The 21,314-nt window shown below is 45.5% G+C and overlaps 1 protein-coding gene across 3 annotated transcripts in view; it reads left to right on the plus strand.

The window, feature by feature from the left end:
* LOC149923150 (uncharacterized) overlaps positions 1–21,314 on the plus strand; it is a 38,313-nt gene that overhangs the window by 1,248 nt on the left and 15,751 nt on the right. Inside the window, exons 1-13 of one of the 3 annotated variants that reach the window (XM_090162726.1) lie at positions 47–363; positions 459–532; positions 2,192–2,264; positions 2,333–2,485; positions 3,471–3,602; positions 12,431–12,583; positions 12,713–12,934; positions 14,241–14,480; positions 15,250–15,359; positions 15,406–15,537; positions 18,421–18,490; positions 18,543–18,804; positions 20,867–21,086. In XM_090162726.1, the coding sequence (XP_090018852.1) occupies positions 222–363; positions 459–532; positions 2,192–2,264; positions 2,333–2,485; positions 3,471–3,602; positions 12,431–12,583; positions 12,713–12,934; positions 14,241–14,480; positions 15,250–15,359; positions 15,406–15,537; positions 18,421–18,490; positions 18,543–18,804; positions 20,867–21,086 (1,983 nt within the window). In that variant the 5' untranslated portion in view covers positions 47–221. Of the gene's footprint in view, positions 1–46; positions 364–458; positions 533–2,191; positions 2,265–2,332; positions 2,486–3,470; positions 3,603–12,430; positions 12,584–12,712; positions 12,935–14,240; positions 14,481–15,249; positions 15,360–15,405; positions 15,538–18,420; positions 18,491–18,542; positions 18,805–20,866; positions 21,087–21,314 lie in introns of those variants that run through there. The other 2 variants (XM_090162724.1, XM_090162725.1) reach the window with 2 other exon arrangements.

Genomic DNA, 21,314 nt, shown 5'->3' on the forward strand with positions numbered 1-21,314 from the left:
CCAAGTCAGCCATTTTTCTCTCTTTTTTGGCTATCGCGTCTCAGATCCCGTAAACACTTTTATAAGAGGAAGAGCCTTTTTCTTTTGAAAACGGGCCAGTTTATTTGGATAATCGGGCTACATCCTTTAACTTTGACAAGTACCCATTTCTTTACCTACTTTCGACGAGTAAGGTAGTCTCCCGATCGAAGCGCGGAATCGGTTGCTAGGGCGGCCCAAAAATGAACGGCTTTCAATCGGATAACGAAGATCAAAGTCCCCAATCCGATTCGGAAGAATGCTTTACTCTTTCGGGGAAATCGTACAACGATTTGATACAAATATTGGGTACAAACCTCGTTGATTGTAACGCAAATTTTCTCGGTAAGTTATCGAGTAATCTTCCATTTAGCGGCGTTATTTTCGCGGTAAAAATATCGTTAAATCCCTTTTCGAATAATTTAATTTTAACCTTTCAGATAAGGAGATTCAAAGCGAAAATATAACGGTTCAGGCAACGGCTATTATTTCCATGGCGATGTCTGTTTTGCGAGTAAGTTGGTTCGAAATATTTTATCTGTCAACAGGTTGGTCGGAGAAGGGGCAACGGGGGGCTTCGTTGCTATACAGCGGAGTCAGAAGGGTGGAACACTTCTACAGGCGGATGTAGATAATAAAAAATAGGCCAAATTTAAATTGGATAACTTTTATTATGTTTTAAAATAATTCAGGGTGAGTGCGGGTCAGGGAAAGGTCAGGGAATTTGAAAATGGGTCTAAAAATCAGGGAATTTTATCTTTCAAAATTTTATTAAAGTAATTTTGCTATAGTTCTGTGAACAATTCTATTATTATTATTATTATTATTATTATTATTTAGCTCCTAAATATTCTAATCATTTTTTAATCGTTACAACCAAAATATATTTTATATAAAATACCTCCGGAGGCGTTTCTCCCAGATTTTCTTCAAACTCGGGGGTTAAGTAGACCTTCATGTACCTTAAAGCTAGGAGCAATAAACACAAGGAAAACGCAGCTAGCCTTTAAACACGCTAACGCAGTATTGTGTACAAATTTCATTGGATGAACCTTTACGTTGAACGTTTTACGGAAAGGGGGAAGACAATTTCCGAATTTTCCCCTTCCGTCTAACCAATGAAAAATGTACACAATAAAATGCGTCGGGTGCAGGGTTTGTTGCTCCTAGCTTGAAAGCTCCTAAAGGGAAACGTTTCAATGGCCATTCGATTTGCCATGGCAACCAAAAATGTTTTTCACAACTCAAGTTTAAACTTTCTCTACGTAAAATTGCATGGAAAAATCACGGATTGTAAACCCCTCAGATTTTACCGAAATTTTATTGATTTTACCCATTTTTATCGATTTTACTCAATTTTTATAATTTTACCCAATTGTTTTGCCAAAATTGTAATTTTAAAATTTTTTGAAAATCCGTGATTTATTTTACGTAGAGAAAGTTTAAACCTGAGTTGTGAAAAATATTTTGGTTGCCATTAAAACTTTTCCCTTTAGAAGCTTTCAAGGTAAACGAAGGTCTACTTAACCCCCGAGTTTGAACCTAATCGGGGAAAAACATTAGGAAATTATTTACTATATCCTTTCTTCACAGGGGCACTAAAAAAATCTAAATAGCGCCCCTCGGTAGTGGCGCCATGAACTAATATAACCCAACTTCCGTTAACGTGATATTCCGGAAATTTAGCGCGTGATTTTGAAGTCGCCAATTTTAGGCTTAATGCTTATTTAGCCGCATGGTTACGCAACAGACGAATTTTTTTTGAAGTACTATATGATTTTTCTGAATTTGAACTCTGACCCCATTTGGATACCCAATAGAAAAATTCCAATCACAAAGAGGGTTAAACTTCAGGGTCACAGAGTTGCTACTCGTTTTACTGATTTATCTTTGGTGAAGAAAGAATGTAGTAAGAAAAAATGCACGAGCTAGGCTACAAGAGTTATACTTAGTGGCATTATGTTACTTATGCTTTTATAATAAAATAGAAGTTGAAGTAAATGTATTAATTTTCTTGAAAAGTAAAATATAAAGTTAAAAATTGTCTAATTTTTCCCATAAAAAGGTCCGGGAAATATCTCTAAAATGATCGGGGAAAAGTAGGGGAATTTCAATTTGAAAATATCACGGCAACACTGTAATTGTAGTAAAATAAGTAGCTTTTCTCGTTTAGAAAAAACAAGAACCGAAATTATTGGAGCATTTAGTGACTTTGCTTCGAGAGCTCTTATATTCCGTTAAAACAGGTACAATTTACCGCGTAATTGTGATGGATGGCTTGAATACATTTCACTAATAATAACGCGTACATCAGGTCGCAGCGAGAAGGCGCACAGGCTAGTGTCTCTGGGTGGTGTTCCGCTTTTGCTTCAAGCGTTGGTCGACGCCCTGTCTTCGAACCCGACGGCCCTGAGCGACGCCACTTGCGCCTCGCTGTTCCACGTCTTGGCCACCATCGGCAAGAAAGGTAAATCTCCATTTAAAAGCAGTGCCGGAGCACTCCCCCCCCCCCATTGCATTTGCCAAAAAACCACATTTCAGTCTATAATTTTCCAAATACATTAAAATTTTAGAAAATTATAGAGGTGACACGAGAACCGATTAGACAGAATAAATGTTTGAAGAAAGCCTATATAATATTAGTTTATGGTATAAGAAATACAAAGTGTATACACTTATTGTATCCTGTGCCTGGCGCAATAACAATATAAAATTAAAAACAAGAATAACCTGGAAATTCGTTAAAGAACCCCACTTAAATTAAAATTTTAGATAAACAATAAAATTTCGGAATAATTACGTTTAAATTTCAGAATAATTACGTTTAAATTTCATTATAATTACGTTTCAATTTCAGGATACATTTAGATTTCAGAATAATTACGTTTAAAGTTCATTATAATTACGTTTTAATTTCAGGATACATTTAGATTTCAGAATAATTAAGTTTAAAGTTCAGGATAATTACGTTTAGATTTCAGAATAATTAAGTTTAAAGTTCAGGATACATTTATAATTCAGAATAATTAGATTTAGATTTCGGAATAATTACGTTTAGATTTAAGAATAATTACGTTTAGATTACATAATAATTACGTTTAAATTACAGAATAATTACGTTTACATTTCAGAATAATTACGTTTAGATTTCAGAATAATTACGTTTAGATTTCAGGATACATTTAGAATTCATAATAATTACGTTTAAATTTTAGGATAATTATATTTAAATTTCAGATTAATTACGTTTAAATCTTAACATGCGAAAATCGATTTTAGCGTGTTAAAGCAGGGTACACGAAGACAGTAATGGAGCAATTGTTTGGACAATATTAACAAGTGGATTTTAGTTATTTTGTACTTTTGTACCCCACTAAATATTTTCCTAACGCCGCTACTGTTTATAAGTCGTTCGTTTTAGCTAAACTTTGGACCGTAAATTTGTTTTGCAGACAATAATTTCCGTCCTTTATGTCTGAGCTGCGGAGCCCTGGGAGTCACTCTGGCCGCTTTGAATTCTTTCCGGGCTAAATCCAAACTGCTGCAATCTGTTTTGCTTTTCCTCAAAATATTGGCGGCTAAACGTAAGCATTGTCTCATTTATCTCAATAAGCGATTCAATAAATGTCGCTCTCATTTTATTGCCTCCCCTACGCGCATGCGCGAGTCACTGAATGAAATTGTCACGGATCAGGGTTGGACATCAGGCACTAGCCACGGCATTTGACTACTAAAATAAATGCTCTGACTACTAAAATTAATCGAAATCTGGGGCTCACTAGTCAATTTAACTAGTGAAAAATATACCTAAATATTCATAATCATTAATTATAATCATTCATCAATCCCATGTTATTTAAAAAAAATCATATAATGTAACTCAAGTGATACCAAACTCCTATTTTAATTCTGACGGGTAAAGCAAAATGTTGCCGGTCCTTCTTGTTTTTACCCCCACTAGTCAATGACTACTAAAATAAATTAAGATAGGAAGCTTTTGATTTTGTGGGAATTTATTTATTTATTTATCCTATATTATTTATAATTTGACTATCAATAGAAAGCTCAAAATTATCTCGAGCAGTGTATTTTCGTGAATCTTGGGATTTTAGAAATATTATAAAGGAGGCGCCTCCTAATAAAACGATCAATGCATAGGCCTCACAACAAAAATGTTTAAAAATGTGGGAATTCGTGGGAAATTTACTATCCAGCAATGGGAATTTCGACTTTCGAACATTGGCAACCCTGATCAGTAGGCGCATGTGACAATGAACGAGCTCTTCTAAATTGAAATATTCAGTAGCGCGCTTTAAAATATATCGCTTTTATAAGTATGTCCTGGCTCCATGTATTAATACTTCAAAGCAAATAGCTGAACAGGTTTTATTTAAGCATTTATTGGGTAGTTGCCCGTAGTGTCGTGGGCGTACGTCGTTGCTAAGCCTAGCCTTGAAACGGCCGCCATGACATAATTTGACGTCACAGATCACTAGGCCATACGCCACGTGATCTTGTTAAATAATCACGTGACCGCCATGGGCGTCTTAATGTCATGGCCGACCTATACGCGTTACCATGGCGACGAACACAAGCCACACCCACGGGCAAGCTACGAATAATATTTTGTTTTGGCATATTATTGATATCTACGGGAGGGTACCCATGTAGCGCAGATACAAATTGCATTTGGTTTTATTTGGCCTTAGGGGTAATTTTGTGAGAACAATCCAATTTCCAAATTATTCTTAAGATATGATAAACGGTTTTTCAGTGAATCGAAAAATAGTAAAATTTTCCGTATTTTTACGAAAAAATAAAAAGGTTTTTATTCCATGATAAGCCTAATATTGTTTGCAAAGTTAAATAAAGCGGCATTTTCGCCTCATTTTTTTCATCTAAAAGTAAAACTAAACCTGTAGACTAGCTTTAAACTGATTAACAATGTAACACTATTAATGTTTTGTAGTATGTTTACTGTTATTAGACATTTTATACCGATAAAAAGATAAAAAACATTAAAAACCCTTAAAAAGTAATTTATGTTTCAAATTTTTATTTTCCCGCAATTCGGAAAATTTTAGGAAATTTTTCCGCATTTTATTTTTCCGGAAAACTAACAACTCCTAGAGATATATCTACATAATAAAACTCTATTAGTTTCCACGGGGCATATTTTTCGTCCGGAATTTTTCGTTTTTCGTAACAAAAATATTTCGTTTTCGGTTTCGTGACGATTTGGCATTTTCACTAAAATATTTTACGGTTGATATTTTTGGATGTAGTACGGCCGATATTTTGTATGTAGAAAGGAAAATGGCTCCCACTCCCAGAAGAAATGACTCGATCCGAGCTAATCTCATAATTTGTAATCTATAGCTACTATTTTGTTAGCGACCAATATTTTGAAGAAGAAACATATAAGAAAAGATGTTGGATTCGATAAATTCTTCGAAAACGCGAAGATCAGGGATATTTTAATAATTTAATCCTCGAAAAGCGGTTTGGTGACAGAGAAAGCTATTTTAGCTAAGCCTTGTTGAAAAATATCAATTTAATAAAAAATTTACGTTGTAACATTTCCATGTATGTTCTTTCGAATGTCACCTGAACTGTTCGATAAATTTTAGGCCTGATCAGATTTTTGTAGTCAAGATGAATTATGTAATATAATATCGGTCTTTTTCTAACAATTTCTATTAGTTTTTGATTATTTACATTTTAACATCTGTTCGGCTTTGCCGGCTTGGCTGCCTTTGCCGCGATGCTGCAGGTAGAGGAAATGGTCTAGAAGTCACGTGAATTTTTCGAGAGCCCTAACCCTTTCATCGCATTTTTTCTGACTTTCATTCGCGACTTGGGGTAAAGGGTACCACGGAAATTATGGCGTGGAAAAAAGGGTCGGGGGCCTTACTGCGGTGGTTCGACTATGGGGAAAAGGGTACCACGGAAATTATGGCGTGGAAAAAAGGGTCGGGGGCCTTACTGCGGTGGTTCGACTATGGGGAAAAGGGTACCACGGAAATTATGGCGTGGAAAAAAGGGTCGGGGGCCTTACTGCGGTGGTTCGACTATGGGGAAAAGGGTACCACGGAAATTATGGCGTGGAAAAAAGGGTCGGGGGCCTTACTGCGGTGGTTCGACTATGGGGAAAAGGGTGCCACGGAAATTATGGCGTGGAAAAAAGGGTCGGGGGCCTTACTGCGGTGGTTCGACTATGGGGAAAAGGGTGCCACGGAAATTATGGCGTGGAAAAAAGGGTCGGGGGCCTTACTGCGGTGGTTCGACTATGGGGAAAAGGGTGCCACGGAAATTATGGCGTGGAAAAAAGGGTCGGGGGCCTTACTGCGGTGGTTCGACTATGGGGAAAAGGGTACCACGGAAATTATGGCGTGGAAAAAAGGGTCGGGGGCCTTACTGCGGTGGTTCGACTATGGGGAAAAGGGTGCCACGGAAATTATGGCGTGGAAAAAAGGGTCGGGGGCCTTACTGCGGTGGTTCGACTATGGGGAAAAGGGTGCCACGGAAATTATGGCGTGGAAAAAAGGGTCGGGGGCCTTACTGCGGTGGTTCGACTATGGGGAAAAGGGTGCCACGGAAATTATGGCGTGGAAAAAAGGGTCGGGGGCCTTACTGCGGTGGTTCGACTATGGGGAAAAGGGTACCACGGAAATTATGGCGTGGAAAAAAGGGTCGGGGGCCTTACTGCGGTGGTTCGACTATGGGGAAAAGGGTGCCACGGAAATTATGGCGTGGAAAAAAGGGTCGGGGGCCTTACTGCGGTGGTTCGACTATGGGGAAAAGGGTGCCACGGAAATTATGGCGTGGAAAAAAGGGTCGGGGGCCTTACTGCGGTGGTTCGACTATGGGGAAAAGGGTACCACGGAAATTATGGCGTGGAAAAAAGGGTCGGGGGCCTTACTGTGGTGGTTCGACTATGGGGAAAAGGGTGCCACGGAAATTATGGCGTGGAAAAAAGGGTCGGGGGCCTTACTGCGGTGGTTCGAATATGGGGAAAAGGGTACCACTGAAATTATGGCGTGGAAAAAAGGGTCGGGGGCCTTACTGCGGTGGTTCGACTATGGGGAAAAGGGTGCCACGGAAATTATGGCGTGGAAAAAAGGGTCGGGGGCCTTACTGCGGTGGTTCGACTATGGGGAAAAGGGTGCCACGGAAATTATGGCGTGGAAAAAAGGGTCGGGGGCCTTACTGCGGTGGTTCGACTATGGGGAAAAGGGTACCACGGAAATTATGGCGTGGAAAAAAGGGTCGGGGGCCTTACTGCGGTGGTTCGACTATGGGGAAAAGGGTGCCACGGAAATTATGGCGTGGAAAAAAGGGTCGGGGGCCTTACTGCGGTGGTTCGACTATGGGGAAAAGGGTGCCACGGAAATTATGGCGTGGAAAAAAGGGTCGGGGGCCTTACTGCGGTGGTTCGACTATGGGGAAAAGGGTACCACGGAAATTATGGCGTGGAAAAAAGGGTCGGGGGCCTTACTGCGGTGGTTCGACTATGGGGAAAAGGGTACCACGGAAATTATGGCGTGGAAAAAAGGGTCGGGGGCCTTACTGCGGTGGTTCGACTATGGGGAAAAGGGTACCACGGAAATTATGGCGTGGAAAAAAGGGTCGGGGGCCTTACTGCGGTGGTTCGACTATGGGGAAAAGGGTGCCACGGAAATTATGGCGTGGAAAAAAGGGTCGGGGGCCTTACTGCGGTGGTTCGACTATGGGGAAAAGGGTGCCACGGAAATTATGGCGTGGAAAAAAGGGTCGGGGGCCTTACTGCGGTGGTTCGACTATGGGGAAAAGGGTACCACGGAAATTATGGCGTGGAAAAAAGGGTCGGGGGCCTTACTGCGGTGGTTCGACTATGGGGAAAAGGGTGCCACGGAAATTATGGCGTGGAAAAAAGGGTCGGGGGCCTTACTGCGGTGGTTCGACTATGGGGAAAAGGGTGCCACGGAAATTATGGCGTGGAAAAAAGGGTCGGGGGCCTTACTGCGGTGGTTCGACTATGGGGAAAAGGGTACCACGGAAATTATGGCGTGGAAAAAAGGGTCGGGGGCCTTACTGCGGTGGTTCGACTATGGGGAAAAGGGTACCACGGAAATTATGGCGTGGAAAAAAGGGTCGGGGGCCTTACTGCGGTGGTTCGACTATGGGGAAAAGGGTACCACGGAAATTATGGCGTGGAAAAAAGGGTCGGGGGCCTTACTGCGGTGGTTCGACTATGGGGAAAAGGGTGCCACGGAAATTATGGCGTGGAAAAAAGGGTCGGGGACCTTACTGCGGTGGTTCGACTATGGGGAAAAGGGTGCCACGGAAATTATGGCGTGGAAAAAAGGGTCGGGGGCCTTACTGCGGTGGTTCGACTATGGGGAAAAGGGTACCACGGAAATTATGGCGTGGAAAAAAGGGTCGGGGGCCTTACTGCGGTGGTTCGACTATGGGGAAAAGGGTACCACGGAAATTATGGCGTGGAAAAAAGGGTCGGGGGCCTTACTGCGGTGGTTCGACTATGGGGAAAAGGGTGCCACGGAAATTATGGCGTGGAAAAAAGGGTCGGGGGCCTTACTGCGGTGGTTCGACTATGGGGAAAAGGGTGCCACGGAAATTATGGCGTGGAAAAAAGGGTCGGGGGCCTTACTGCGGTGGTTCGACTATGGGGAAAAGGGTGCCACGGAAATTATGGCGTGGAAAAAAGGGTCGGGGGCCTTACTGCGGTGGTTCGACTATGGGGAAAAGGGTGCCACGGAAATTATGGCGTGGAAAAAAGGGTCGGGGCCTTACTGCGGTGGTTCGACTATGGGGAAAAGGGTACCACGGAAATTATGGCGTGGAAAAAAGGGTCGGGGGCCTTACTGCGGTGGTTCGACTATGGGGAAAAGGGTGCCACGGAAATTATGGCGTGGAAAAAAGGGTCGGGGGCCTTACTGCGGTGGTTCGACTATGGGGAAAAGGGTGCCACGGAAATTTTGGCGTGGAAAAAAGGGTCGGGGGCCTTACTGCGGTGGTTCGACTATGGGGAAAAGGGTACCACGGAAATTATGGCGTGGAAAAAAGGGTCGGGGGCCTTACTGCGGTGGTTCGACTATGGGGAAAAGGGTACCACGGAAATTATGGCGTGGAAAAAAGGGTCGGGGGCCTTACTGCGGTGGTTCGACTATGGGGAAAAGGGTACCACGGAAATTATGGCGTGGAAAAAAGGGTCGGGGGCCTTACTGCGGTGGTTCGACTATGGGGAAAAGGGTGCCACGGAAATTATGGCGTGGAAAAAAGGGTCGGGGGCCTTACTGCGGTGGTTCGACTATGGGGAAAAGGGTGCCACGGAAATTATGGCGTGGAAAAAAGGGTCGGGGGCCTTACTGCGGTGGTTCGACTATGGGGAAAAGGGTACCACGGAAATTATGGCGTGGAAAAAAGGGTCGGGGGCCTTACTGCGGTGGTTCGACTATGGGGAAAAGGGTACCACGGAAATTATGGCGTGGAAAAAAGGGTCGGGGGCCTTACTGCGGTGGTTCGACTATGGGGAAAAGGGTGCCACGGAAATTATGGCGTGGAAAAAAGGGTCGGGGGCCTTACTGCGGTGGTTCGACTATGGGGAAAAGGGTGCCACGGAAATTATGGCGTGGAAAAAAGGGTCGGGGGCCTTACTGCGGTGGTTCGACTATGGGGAAAAGGGTACCACGGAAATTATGGCGTGGAAAAAAGGATCGGGGGCCTTACTGCGGTGGTTCGACTATAGGGAAAAGGGTACCACGGAAATTATGGCGTGGAAAAAAGGGTCGGGGGCCTTACTGCGGTGGTTCGACTATGGGGAAAAGGGTGCCACGGAAATTATGGCGTGGAAAAAAGGGTCGGGGGCCTTACTGCGGTGGTTCGACTATGGGGAAAAGGGTGCCACGGAAATTATGGCGTGGAAAAAAGGGTCGGGGGCCTTACTGCGGTGGTTCGACTATGGGGAAAAGGGTGCCACGGAAATTATGGCGTGGAAAAAAGGGTCGGGGGCCTTACTGCGGTGGTTCGACTATGGGGAAAAGGGTGCCACGGAAATTATGGCGTGGAAAAAAGGGTCGGGGGCCTTACTGCGGTGGTTCGACTATGGGGAAAAGGGTGCCACGGAAATTATGGCGTGGAAAAAAGGGTCGGGGGCCTTACTGCGGTGGTTCGACTATGGGGTAAAGGGTGCCACGGTAATTCTCGCATGGGTAAAATGGGGAGGGTGCCTTACTGCGGTGGTTCGAATATGGGGAAAAGGGTGCCACGGTAATTCTCGCATGGGAAAAAGGGGGAGGCGGCCTTACTGCGGTGGTTCGAATATGGGGAAAAGGGTGCCACGGAAATTATGGCGTGGAAAAAAGGGTCGGGGGCCTTACTGCGGTGGTTCGACTATGGGGAAAAGGGTGCCACGGAAATTATGGCGTGGAAAAAAGGGTCGGGGGCCTTACTGCGGTGGTTCGAATATGGGGAAAAGGGTGCCACGGTAATTCTCGCATGGGAAAAAGGGGGAGGCGGCCTTACTGCGGTGGTTCGAATATGGGGTAAAGGGTGCCACGGAAATTATGGCGTGGAAAAAAGGGTCGGGGGCCTTACTGCGGTGGTTCGACTATGGGGAAAAGGGTGCCACGGAAATTATGGCGTGGAAAAAAGGGTCGGGGGCCTTACTGCGGTGGTTCGACTATGGGGAAAAGGGTGCCACGGAAATTATGGCGTGGAAAAAAGGGTCGGGGGCCTTACTGCGGTGGTTCGACTATGGGGAAAAGGGTGCCACGGAAATTATGGCGTGGAAAAAAGGGTCGGGGGCCTTACTGCGGTGGTTCGACTATGGGGAAAAGGGTGCCACGGAAATTATGGCGTGGAAAAAAGGGTCGGGGGCCTTACTGCGGTGGTTCGACTATGGGGAAAAGGGTGCCACGGAAATTATGGCGTGGAAAAAAGGGTCGGGGGCCTTACTGCGGTGGTTCGACTATGGGGAAAAGGGTGCCACGGAAATTATGGCGTGGAAAAAAGGGTCGGGGGCCTTACTGCGGTGGTTCGACTATGGGGTAAAGGGTGCCACGGTAATTCTCGCATGGGTAAAATGGGGAGGGTGCCTTACTGCGGTGGTTCGAATATGGGGAAAAGGGTGCCACGGTAATTCTCGCATGGGAAAAAGGGGGAGGCGGCCTTACTGCGGTGGTTCGAATATGGGGAAAAGGGTGCCACGGAAATTATGGCGTGGAAAAAAGGGTCGGGGGCCTTACTGCGGTGGTTCGACTATGGGGAAAAGGGTGCCACGGAAATTATGGCGTGGAAAAAAGGGTCGGGGGCCTTACTGCGGTGGTTCGAATATGGGGAAAAGGGTTCCACGGTAATTCTCGCATGGGAAAAAGGGGGAGGCGGCCTTACTGCGGTGGTTCGAATATGGGGTAAAGGGTGCCACGGAAATTATGGCGTGGAAAAAAGGGTCGGGGGCCTTACTGCGGTGGTTCGACTATGGGGAAAAGGGTGCCACGGAAATTATGGCGTGGAAAAAAGGGTCGGGGGCCTTACTGCGGTGGTTCGACTATGGGGAAAAGGGTGCCACGGAAATTATGGCGTGGAAAAAAGGGTCGGGGGCCTTACTGCGGTGGTTCGACTATGGGGAAAAGGGTGCCACGGAAATTATGGCGTGGAAAAAAGGGTCGGGGGCCTTACTGCGGTGGTTCGACTATGGGGAAAAGGGTGCCACGGAAATTATGGCGTGGAAAAAAGGGTCGGGGGCCTTACTGCGGTGGTTCGACTATGGGGTAAAGGGTGCCACGGTAATTCTCGCATGGGTAAAATGGGGAGGGTGCCTTACTGCGGTGGTTCGAATATGGGGAAAAGGGTGCCACGGTAATTCTCGCATGGGAAAAAGGGGGAGGCGGCCTTACTGCGGTGGTTCGAATATGGGGAAAAGGGTGCCACGGAAATTATGGCGTGGAAAAAAGGGTCGGGGGCCTTACTGCGGTGGTTCGACTATGGGGAAAAGGGTGCCACGGAAATTATGGCGTGGAAAAAAGGGTCGGGGGCCTTACTGCGGTGGTTCGAATATGGGGAAAAGGGTGCCACGGTAATTCTCGCATGGGAAAAAGGGGGAGGCGGCCTTACTGCGGTGGTTCGAATATGGGGTAAAGGGTGCCACGGAAATTATGGCGTGGAAAAAAGGGTCGGGGGCCTTACTGCGGTGGTTCGACTATGGGGTAAAGGGTGCCTCGAAACACACCCTCAGCTAGTCTTATATAATGGTGATTTTACGTAACATTTAATTCTATAAATAAAGGTAAGCGAGATTCCAAATCCGGTATAAAAAAGCCACGTACAAAAGATACAATAGGCATAAATTTAGAAAGTAGTGGATGTCAACGAGGCAGGTGTAACCTTGTCGTCGATTTGTCTTCCAATTTAGCGCCGACGGCGGGAGCCCTGGTGTCTGAAGGCGTCGTGGAGACGTTAATGACTCTTCTCTTGGACAGCAGCGCGAGAAATGGCGGCCATCTACCGTCGTCGTTGGCCAATCTGTACCTCTTGCAAGTTCTCTGCTCGGTGGCTCGCAAATCCAGTTAGTGTTCGCCATCTCCAGCTCCCTCTAATTCTTTAGTTTTCTTCGACGTTTAGATCCTAAACGAATTCTAAGTTCTCAATGAATCTTTTTCATCCTGCTCTTTTTCGATCGCGTGTCTCTCTCAAGGGTTGGCAGTCGCTCAAATGTCAAGGCGAAGGACTCCCGCCAACGTCCCGGATTCTTCGGCTTCCGCGCCAGAGTCAGTTCCGGATGATTCGTCGATGCTCGGGTTGATGGTCAACCTGCTGGACCCGCGTGCCTGGAAGGGCACCGCCACCAAGAAGTCATCCAGGATGGCCAAATTGTTACGCACCATTCTCAATCTGCTAAACCACGCCGCCAGCACCAGTAACTCATACTTTTCATTTACACCGCGTTAATCAACAATGCGAAACCTCTCTCATCACTGGTTAAAGGGGTTTCCCCTTGGTATTGAACACTTGTAGACGTTAACGGTAATAGTTAGTGTAGGGCATGAAGGGCTTGCCACCACCCTTCCACGCATTACAACCCGGCCACCTGTTTAAATGCATTAATAGTCACTCGATGACTTGGTCCTAAGGTGGTGCCTTGGTTATTAACCTAGCTGATTATTTTTAATAGCATTACTATTATTAAAATGCTTGAAGGTATTTACTTGTTTATTTTAAATATTTTATTTAAGATCGTTTTTAATGTCCAAATAATGTTGAATCTTAATTGGGGTGACTAGGCAAACTGTAGTTATTAGAATGCGGACTTAGTAACATAATACCTCCGACGCTCCACCGATTTCCCCCCCCCCGACGCTCCACCGATTCCCCCCCCGACGCTCCACTGATCCCCCCGACGCTCCACTGATCCCCCCGACGCTCCACTGATCCCCCCGACGCTCCACTGATCCCCCCGACGCTCCACCGATCCCCCCGACGCTCCACTGATCCCCCCGACGCTCCACCGATCCCCCCCGACCCTCCACCGATCCCCCCCCCCGGCGCTCTACCGATCCCCCCCGACGCTCTACCGATCCCCCCCCCGACGCTCTACTGATCCCCCCCCCGACGCTCTACCGATCCCCCCCCCCCCGACGCTCCACCGATCTCCCTGACGCTCCACCGATCTCCCCGACGCTCCACCGATCCCCCCCCACAGTAAGGTCCTATTCTTAAATAGCATACAAAACCGCCCTGTATCTCATAGGATCCCTTAGAGCAAAAGCGACATAAGACTCAAAAGTGTGTCAGTACGGTGTAGCTTTTAATGAGAGCTTGTCTTGAAGTAAAAAGAGGAAGTGAGAGAGAGTGTTAAAAATACGTTATCCCAATTTGAAATTTTCCCTACTTCAGCTAAGATTTAGAACGTATGTCTACGGGCGAGAAAATCGCGCCCGACCATAGACTAAACATATCATTGCTAGTATTATCCCCAATAGTTGGCTATGTAGTCTATTGTGAGACTATAGCTCTCAGTAAGATAATATTTTAAAGGGACCAACGTAGAGAGGACGCGCGTTTGGGTCTTAAGTCGCTCTTGCTAAAACTGACATCTTCTGGCGCCCTTATCGGGGCGGGGGAAAATTCGAGCATGGTGGCTGCGGATTGTCTTAGTAGAGCAAAGTCAGCGTTCAAGATAACTTGACGGAAGACATTTTACAATGTTAATATCCAACCCTTAGAACCCGGAAGACAATGTCTGCTCGAAGAGGGCATTTTGAATGTACTGTTTTCGTGGGCGGAAGCGTTACCATCGTCGCAACCCTTGTGGACAAAGCACGTCCTGCTGGTCAGCTCCATCGTACAAAGGACACTACCTCCGTTGCTGCTCCCGATCAGGTACCCCGACTCCTACCACCACCCCATCAAGACGCGGCTGCCGCAGTCAGAGGACGAAGACTCCGATTCTCACGTCCGACTCGGTACGTGGTTTCCCAAACCCCTCGTATCCCCACAAACCCCTCGTTTCCCCCACAAACTTCTCATTTCCCTCCCCAAACTCCTCGTTTCCTCCAAACTCCACGTTTCCCCCACAAACTACTCATTTCCCCCACAAACTATACTCATTTCTCCCACAAACTATACTCATTTCCTCCACAAACTATACTCATTTCCCCCACAAACTATACTCATTTCCACCACAAACTATACTCATTTCCACCACAAACTGCTCATTTCCACCACAAACTACTGATTTCTACCTCAAACTACTCATTTCCTATAAACCCCTCATTTCATAGACCAAATTTTCGTTTCCCCACAAACTATTCGTTTCCCCACAAACTCTTCATTTCCCCACAAACTCTTCGTTTCCCCACAAACTTCATTTCCCCACAAACTTCATTTCCCCACAAACTCTTCATTTCCCCACAAACTCTTCATTTCCCCACAAACTCTTCATTTCCCCACAATCTCTTCGTTTCTCCCACAAATTTCTCATTTCCACCACAAACTATACTCATTTCCACCACAAACTACTGATTTCTACCACAAACTACTCATTTCCCCCACAAACTACTCATTTCCACCACAAACTGCTCATTTCCACCACAAACTACTGATTTCCCCCACAAACTACTCATTTCCCCCACAAACTACTCATTTCCACCACAAACCCCTCGTTGTCCACACAAGCCCCTCGTTTCCGCCCACTAACCCGTCTTTAACCGGATTGTCTTTGAACACTTGCAGAAAGCAGCGAAGAGTCGTCGTCGTCGTCGTCGTCGGACAGCGACTACGAAGTCGAGGAGGAGCGCGAAAAGGAGAACCGGGAAGAGGACGACGAGAAAAGACACCAGCAAGTACACTCGGCCACCCGTTAAAGCAATCGTAAAAATGTAAAAATAGTTCTTTGTGCCGTTCAAGCCTTCGCCCGGAGCGGAGAAATCCAAAGAATTCCGATCTCAATTGGGGGATGAGGAGCTGTGCGCCTACGGAGCCTTCTTCGGGGAGTTTAGGGACACGTCTCCGCCCCCGCCCGTAAGCCCCCACTCGCCATTCCAGCCCCATTCAACCATGGGGGAAATTGAAAGGAGAACCATTCATTCCGTCTTTTTGCCGAGCTCCCACAGCGGATCCTGGTACGGAAAGAGTTGTACGAACTAGCCTTATGCCGTTTTTACATGACAATACCACTCCTTTGCCTCCTCCCATATGATCCCCGCTGTATGAGGAGAACATCAGAACGATAGCGAAGCACGCCCCATTTCGTCTCCTTGCTATTTCCTCCATGCTTGGACTAATGAATACAGGGACATTCTGGGCTAACCTAAAACGCTTATTTCAATTAAAATATGAATAGCTGACTCTGGGCATGCGCCAAGGTATCACGCGTTATCTTGCATCTCTAAGCATCATTTTTGAATGTAAATGGAAAAAAGCCGTAAGATGGCGTGGTTTACGTAATTTCTTAACATGGCCACTCCTTATGATACCTTTACGCGTGTGCGAAATTATTTCTATTAATTAGCGTCTGCTGTGAGCATAAATATAAGCAACAACCTACTTTTTGGCGTCTGTTTTTTAAACGAAATAGCAATAGTGCCGTAAGATGGCGTGGCTTACGTCATTTATAAACACGTCAACACTTTAACGTATGTGTGTAGGCTGGTTACTTCTGTTTTTCGCCAATAGAGGGATGGTAATAATACGTTTGGCTATTCCTAGGGATATTTAGGTGACCCGTAACGTCCCTATATTGATTAGACCATCGACAAATTGGTTATTTATTGATGATTAGACGGTAGGACCAAAAGTGACGTTATTACCAAAAGTGTGTCAATGTAATTGTTTTTCAAATGAATGTAAAAGTTGGGAGGTTATACATTGAAGAGGGAATGAAGTTCAAAAGTCGAAACAGTGTCGCCTGGTGAGAGCTTCGAGAACTAAGAAAGTGCCGAAGAAGGCTAGCAGGTTTATTGATTTCTTGCCGGAAACGCTATCGCCATCTATCTACGTTTTAATACAAAACACCAAAGAACAAACCAGAAAATAGGTGGTTTCGCTGGTTACGGGGATGAGAATTACTCCGCCCCATAAACTATTCACTTGTTCCGGAGTATTTGACCTTTTCAACATATAAATTCAGGCTAGCAGACGACAAAATCCGATTTACTCCTTTACACCTACTTACCAGAAGGAGTAAAAAGAGTAGCCCTATTACTCGCGAACAAGTGAATAATTTGTGGGGCGGAGTAATTCTCATCCCCGGAACAGGCGAATAAAACGTTTTAGGGTAAAAAGAGTACACTTTTAGTCCGAGAACAGCCGAAAAGAAACCACCTAGCCAATTAGAAAGTTAATGGTAATGTGACGAAGAACAACTTTCTTATTGGAATTTTTGCCCTAAACCTAATGGTTCTCTCGATAATTTTAGTATGACCTTGAAGGCATGGTTCAAGGTCATACAATTTTCCGAATATTAAAATCTCCCACCATGATGAGATTGCCTAGCGAATTTCGACAATGTAGCACGACTTGTTTTGGAGTTATTAGCGCTTTCTTGCAATTTTCCCTTTTACGACCTTTGTGACTTTGGTAAATTTTCCACGAATTCCTATTGGTCGAATCCGATCATGTTTACGCTATTTCGACCTAAAACGTGACGGGGAACACTTTTCTAATTGGAACCAACTTTCTAACACTTACGGTTCTCGAGATAGTTTTTGGATGACCTTGAAGACATAGTTCAAGGTCATTGAAATTTGCTATGAAAGTTTCCCCCTACACACTCTTTGCGACCTAAAAATTTCAAATTCGTACCTAAAACTGTTTTGGAGATATTCGCCCTTAGAGGTCGGTAACGGTTAATCATTATCCATGATTAAATTGATTTTTTTTCGGGAAAAGAATGTAAACAAAGAAATTTACCGGTTAATATTTCGGAAAATGATTAAAAAACATGTATTATTTGTAAAATTTTAGCTTTTTATCGAAAAAACGTCGTTTTTCCGATTAATTTTACAAATTTATCAAAAAATTAATCGGATAATACAGAAATATAAATTACTTGATCAAAACGTTTTACGAATAATTTTGAGAGCTTTATCTATTGAATAAAAGTTAACCATCCCCGACCTCTATTCGCCCTGGTCCATATTTTAGTGGACACCCTGTATACGTTGCTTAAAGGTCCTTTAGCCGCGTTTGACGTTTCGAATTAATAAGCGCGTAGAATTAGATTTTAACGTTCCTAATAACGAACTCATCTGTATTTCGTTGGGAATTTAATCAGTATATAATTCTCAGTAGAACAGAACCCGAGGGGCAGGTCACTTCCTTGATTAACGACGCACCCCTCAAAAGATTAAATCCGATTTAATCGTGATTATTTTATTAAATTCAATTTAATCACGATTAGGTTGATTAAATCACATTTAATCACGATTAAGTTGATTAAATCACGTTTAATCATGATTATAATGTTTAAATCTGATTTAATCATGATTAAATTATTAAATCTGATTAAAATTATTTAATCTTTAAAATTATTAAATCCTGATTAAAATAATTAAATCCTGATTAAAAAGATTAGATCATGATTAGAATTATTTAATCTCGTTTAAATCGTGATCAGATTTTCTAATCTTGATTAGATTTTTTAATCACGATTACCCTGATTTAATCATTTTACTATGATTAAGACGCACCCAAAATGTAAGTGACCTGCCCCTCGACAGAACCAACGACGTAATGTGGATTTTGAGCTGGGCACCCAAACCCCTCGTTACGCCACTGCTTCTAAGTTCTAAGCGCTCTATCTCGACACCAGCATTCGTTAAATTTGTCAAGTATAGGAAGTGGCACACTTTTGGTAATTATTTTACTTTTGTATATCACATAATTATAATTATATACGTTCAGAATTCTGGAGACTTAATCGGCGTCAAGGAATACCACGATAATCAGATAGGAGAGGAAGTTAAACAAAATGGTATTTACAGATCTTGTTACGATCGTACTTCGGCTAAAAGATAATTTGTTAGGTTTCGGAGGTTGCGCCGCGACTGTGAAGAATCTATACCGATCAGCCAAAGAATCAATGTGTCGGGAAAAGTTCCTAAACAAGCTGGATTTCGAAGCGTTGTACCGGAAGTGTTCGGAACAGACAATCGGACCCACGCGCTGGGTCGACCACCCGGTCTACTTGGGCACCAAAACGGAGAACATCAAAATTAGTGAGATGAAGAATACCAAAAAGAAAGTGCATTTAGAACCGTTTTACGTTCAACCGCCAAATTTAATCAGGTAAGCCACATGGTACCCGGTACGGGCCCCATGGTACCTTGTCCGAGCCACGTGCTACCCTCTACGGGCCACGTGGTACCTTGTCCGAGCCACGTGCTACCCGGTACGGGCCCCGTGGTACCTTGTCCGAGCCACGTGCTACCCTCTACGGGCCACGTGGTACCTTGTCCGAGCCACGTGCTACCCGGTACGGGCCCCGTGGTCCCTTGTCCGAGCCACGTGCTACCCGGTACGGGCCCCATGGTATCTTGTCCGAGCCACGTGCTACCCGGTACGGGCCCCGTGGTACCTTGTTCGAGCCACGTGCTACCCGGTATGGGCCACGTGGTACCTTGTCCGAGCCACGTGGTACCTTGTCCGAGCCACGTGCTACCCGGTACGAGCCACGTGCTACCCGGTACGGGCCACGTGGTACCTTGTCCGAGCCACGTGCTACACGGTACGAGCCACGTTCTAGCTGGTACAGGCCACGTGCTACATGGTACGGGCCACGTGGTACCTTGTCCGAGCCACGTGCTACCCGGTACGGGCCACGTTGTAGCTGGTACGGGCCACGTTGTAGCTGGTACAGGCCACGTGCTACATGGTACGGGCCACGTGGTACCTTGTCCGAGCCACGTGCTACCCGGTACGGGCCACGTTGTAGCTGGTACAGGCCACGTGCTACATGGTACGGGCCACGTGGTACCTTGTCCGAGCCACGTGGTACCTTGTCCGAGCCACGTGCTACCCGGTACGAGCCACGTGGTACCTTGTCCGAGCCACGTGCTACCCGGTACGGGCCACGTGGTACCTTGTCCGAGCCACGTTCTAGCTGGTACAGGCCACGTGCTACATGGTACGGGCCACGTGGTACCTTGTCCGAGCCACGTGCTACCCGGTACGGGCCACGTTGTAGCTGGTACGGGCCATGTTGTAGCTGGTACGGGCCACGTTGTAGCTGGTACAGGCCACGTGCTACATGGTACGGGCCACGTGGTACCTTGTCCGAGCCACGTTGTAGCTGGTACAGGCCACGTGCTACATGGTACGGGCCACGTGGTACCTTGTCCGAGCCACGTGCTACCCGGTACGGGCCACGTTGTAGCTGGTACAGGCCACGTGCTACATGGTACGGGCCACGTGGTAGCTGGTACGGCTACGCAGGCTGTTGCCTACTTTTATTTTACTGAGGGCCCACAATTCGATTTTAAGGGCCCTAAAATCACCTCCTCTATTTAACCCGTGGGGTCCCAAGAAGGGCCGTTTACCTTCTGTAAAATTTTAAAAAGTGAGAAGAAATAATAGCTTAAACTTCAAAAATTCTTGGCGCTGCCACTGCGTGTCTATTTCCTGTTCACACGAGTCAACGTTTTAGTCGAGATTTTGGGCTTTAAAAGGGCACAGACCCGTTTGAATATTGAGGGTGGATCAGCTGGAGCTAAATTATTATTATTATTTTATTACGCGATTATAACGTCAATTCAGTCCGCTCGTCCAACTGAGTAATCAGGGGTGAGATATATATCAAGGCCACGCCACTGGGGGGATACATGGGGACAGGGGTGAGGACACCCGTGGCGGAAGTATGACAACCACCCGTTGGGGGATTAGTAGTCGTCCTCACAAGCCCTGCCACCGAGACGCATGGGATTACTAGACTATGCCACTAGCCCCGGCTGGAGCTAATTTATCTCGGGTTTTGAGAAGCGGCCTGGTATGCCCGGATCCATAGATCGGCAACGCTGTTGGTCGCCAGTCTCCATAGATATTGAGACTGGAGGCCGGAGCCGCCGATACCCGGGTCGCGTGTAAATTTTAACTGGCGAGGGAATGGACCCTTAATTCTTAAAAAATTGCCTTTACTACTTCAAAATATGTTAATTTATATTAATCAAGGTGGAGATTATTAATATTTTTATGTAGTTTCATTCAATAAAAAGAATGTATTCAAAAAAAATCGATTTAAATATTTGGAGCTAAGCCTTGGCCATAAAAAAGTTCGACTTTTGTGAAAATGTTTTTTCCATCCGCGGGGAGCTTGTTAATAGGCATTTAAATATAAAGTTGTATAATATTCCAGATACAAGACGTTGGAACACATTCGTCAACACGTCGTTAACCACGAGAAAGGATTAACCAAAAGCGTGGCCGACTACGACCCCAGACATCAGCAAACCGTTTTCGACTTGGATTCCTTACTGAGGAAGAACTACGGCAGCGAAACCGGCGACGAAAAGTACAGCGCCTCTTTGCGCTTCGAATCACGGTTCGAGAGTGGCAACTTGCGCAAAGCTTTCCAAGTAAACAAACGACTACTTTCCTCCACTTTGGGACCAACCTCTCAGGGCCGATCACTTCGACTTTGCCCGCACCCCGTAACCAGAGAGTACGCCAAGAATACACGTAGAGTACAATGAGTACGACAATATTACACGAATAGTATGAGGAGTATGCCAAAATTACGCGTAGAGTACAATAGAGTAGTATCAGTGCTACATCACGCAACGTCACCCATGCTTTTTCCTATA

This window comes from Leiobunum rupestre, chromosome 11, assembly GCF_980474605.1.
Source record: "Leiobunum rupestre chromosome 11, qqLeiRupe1.1.hap1, whole genome shotgun sequence".
Taxonomy (NCBI): Eukaryota; Metazoa; Arthropoda; class Arachnida; order Opiliones; family Sclerosomatidae; genus Leiobunum; species Leiobunum rupestre.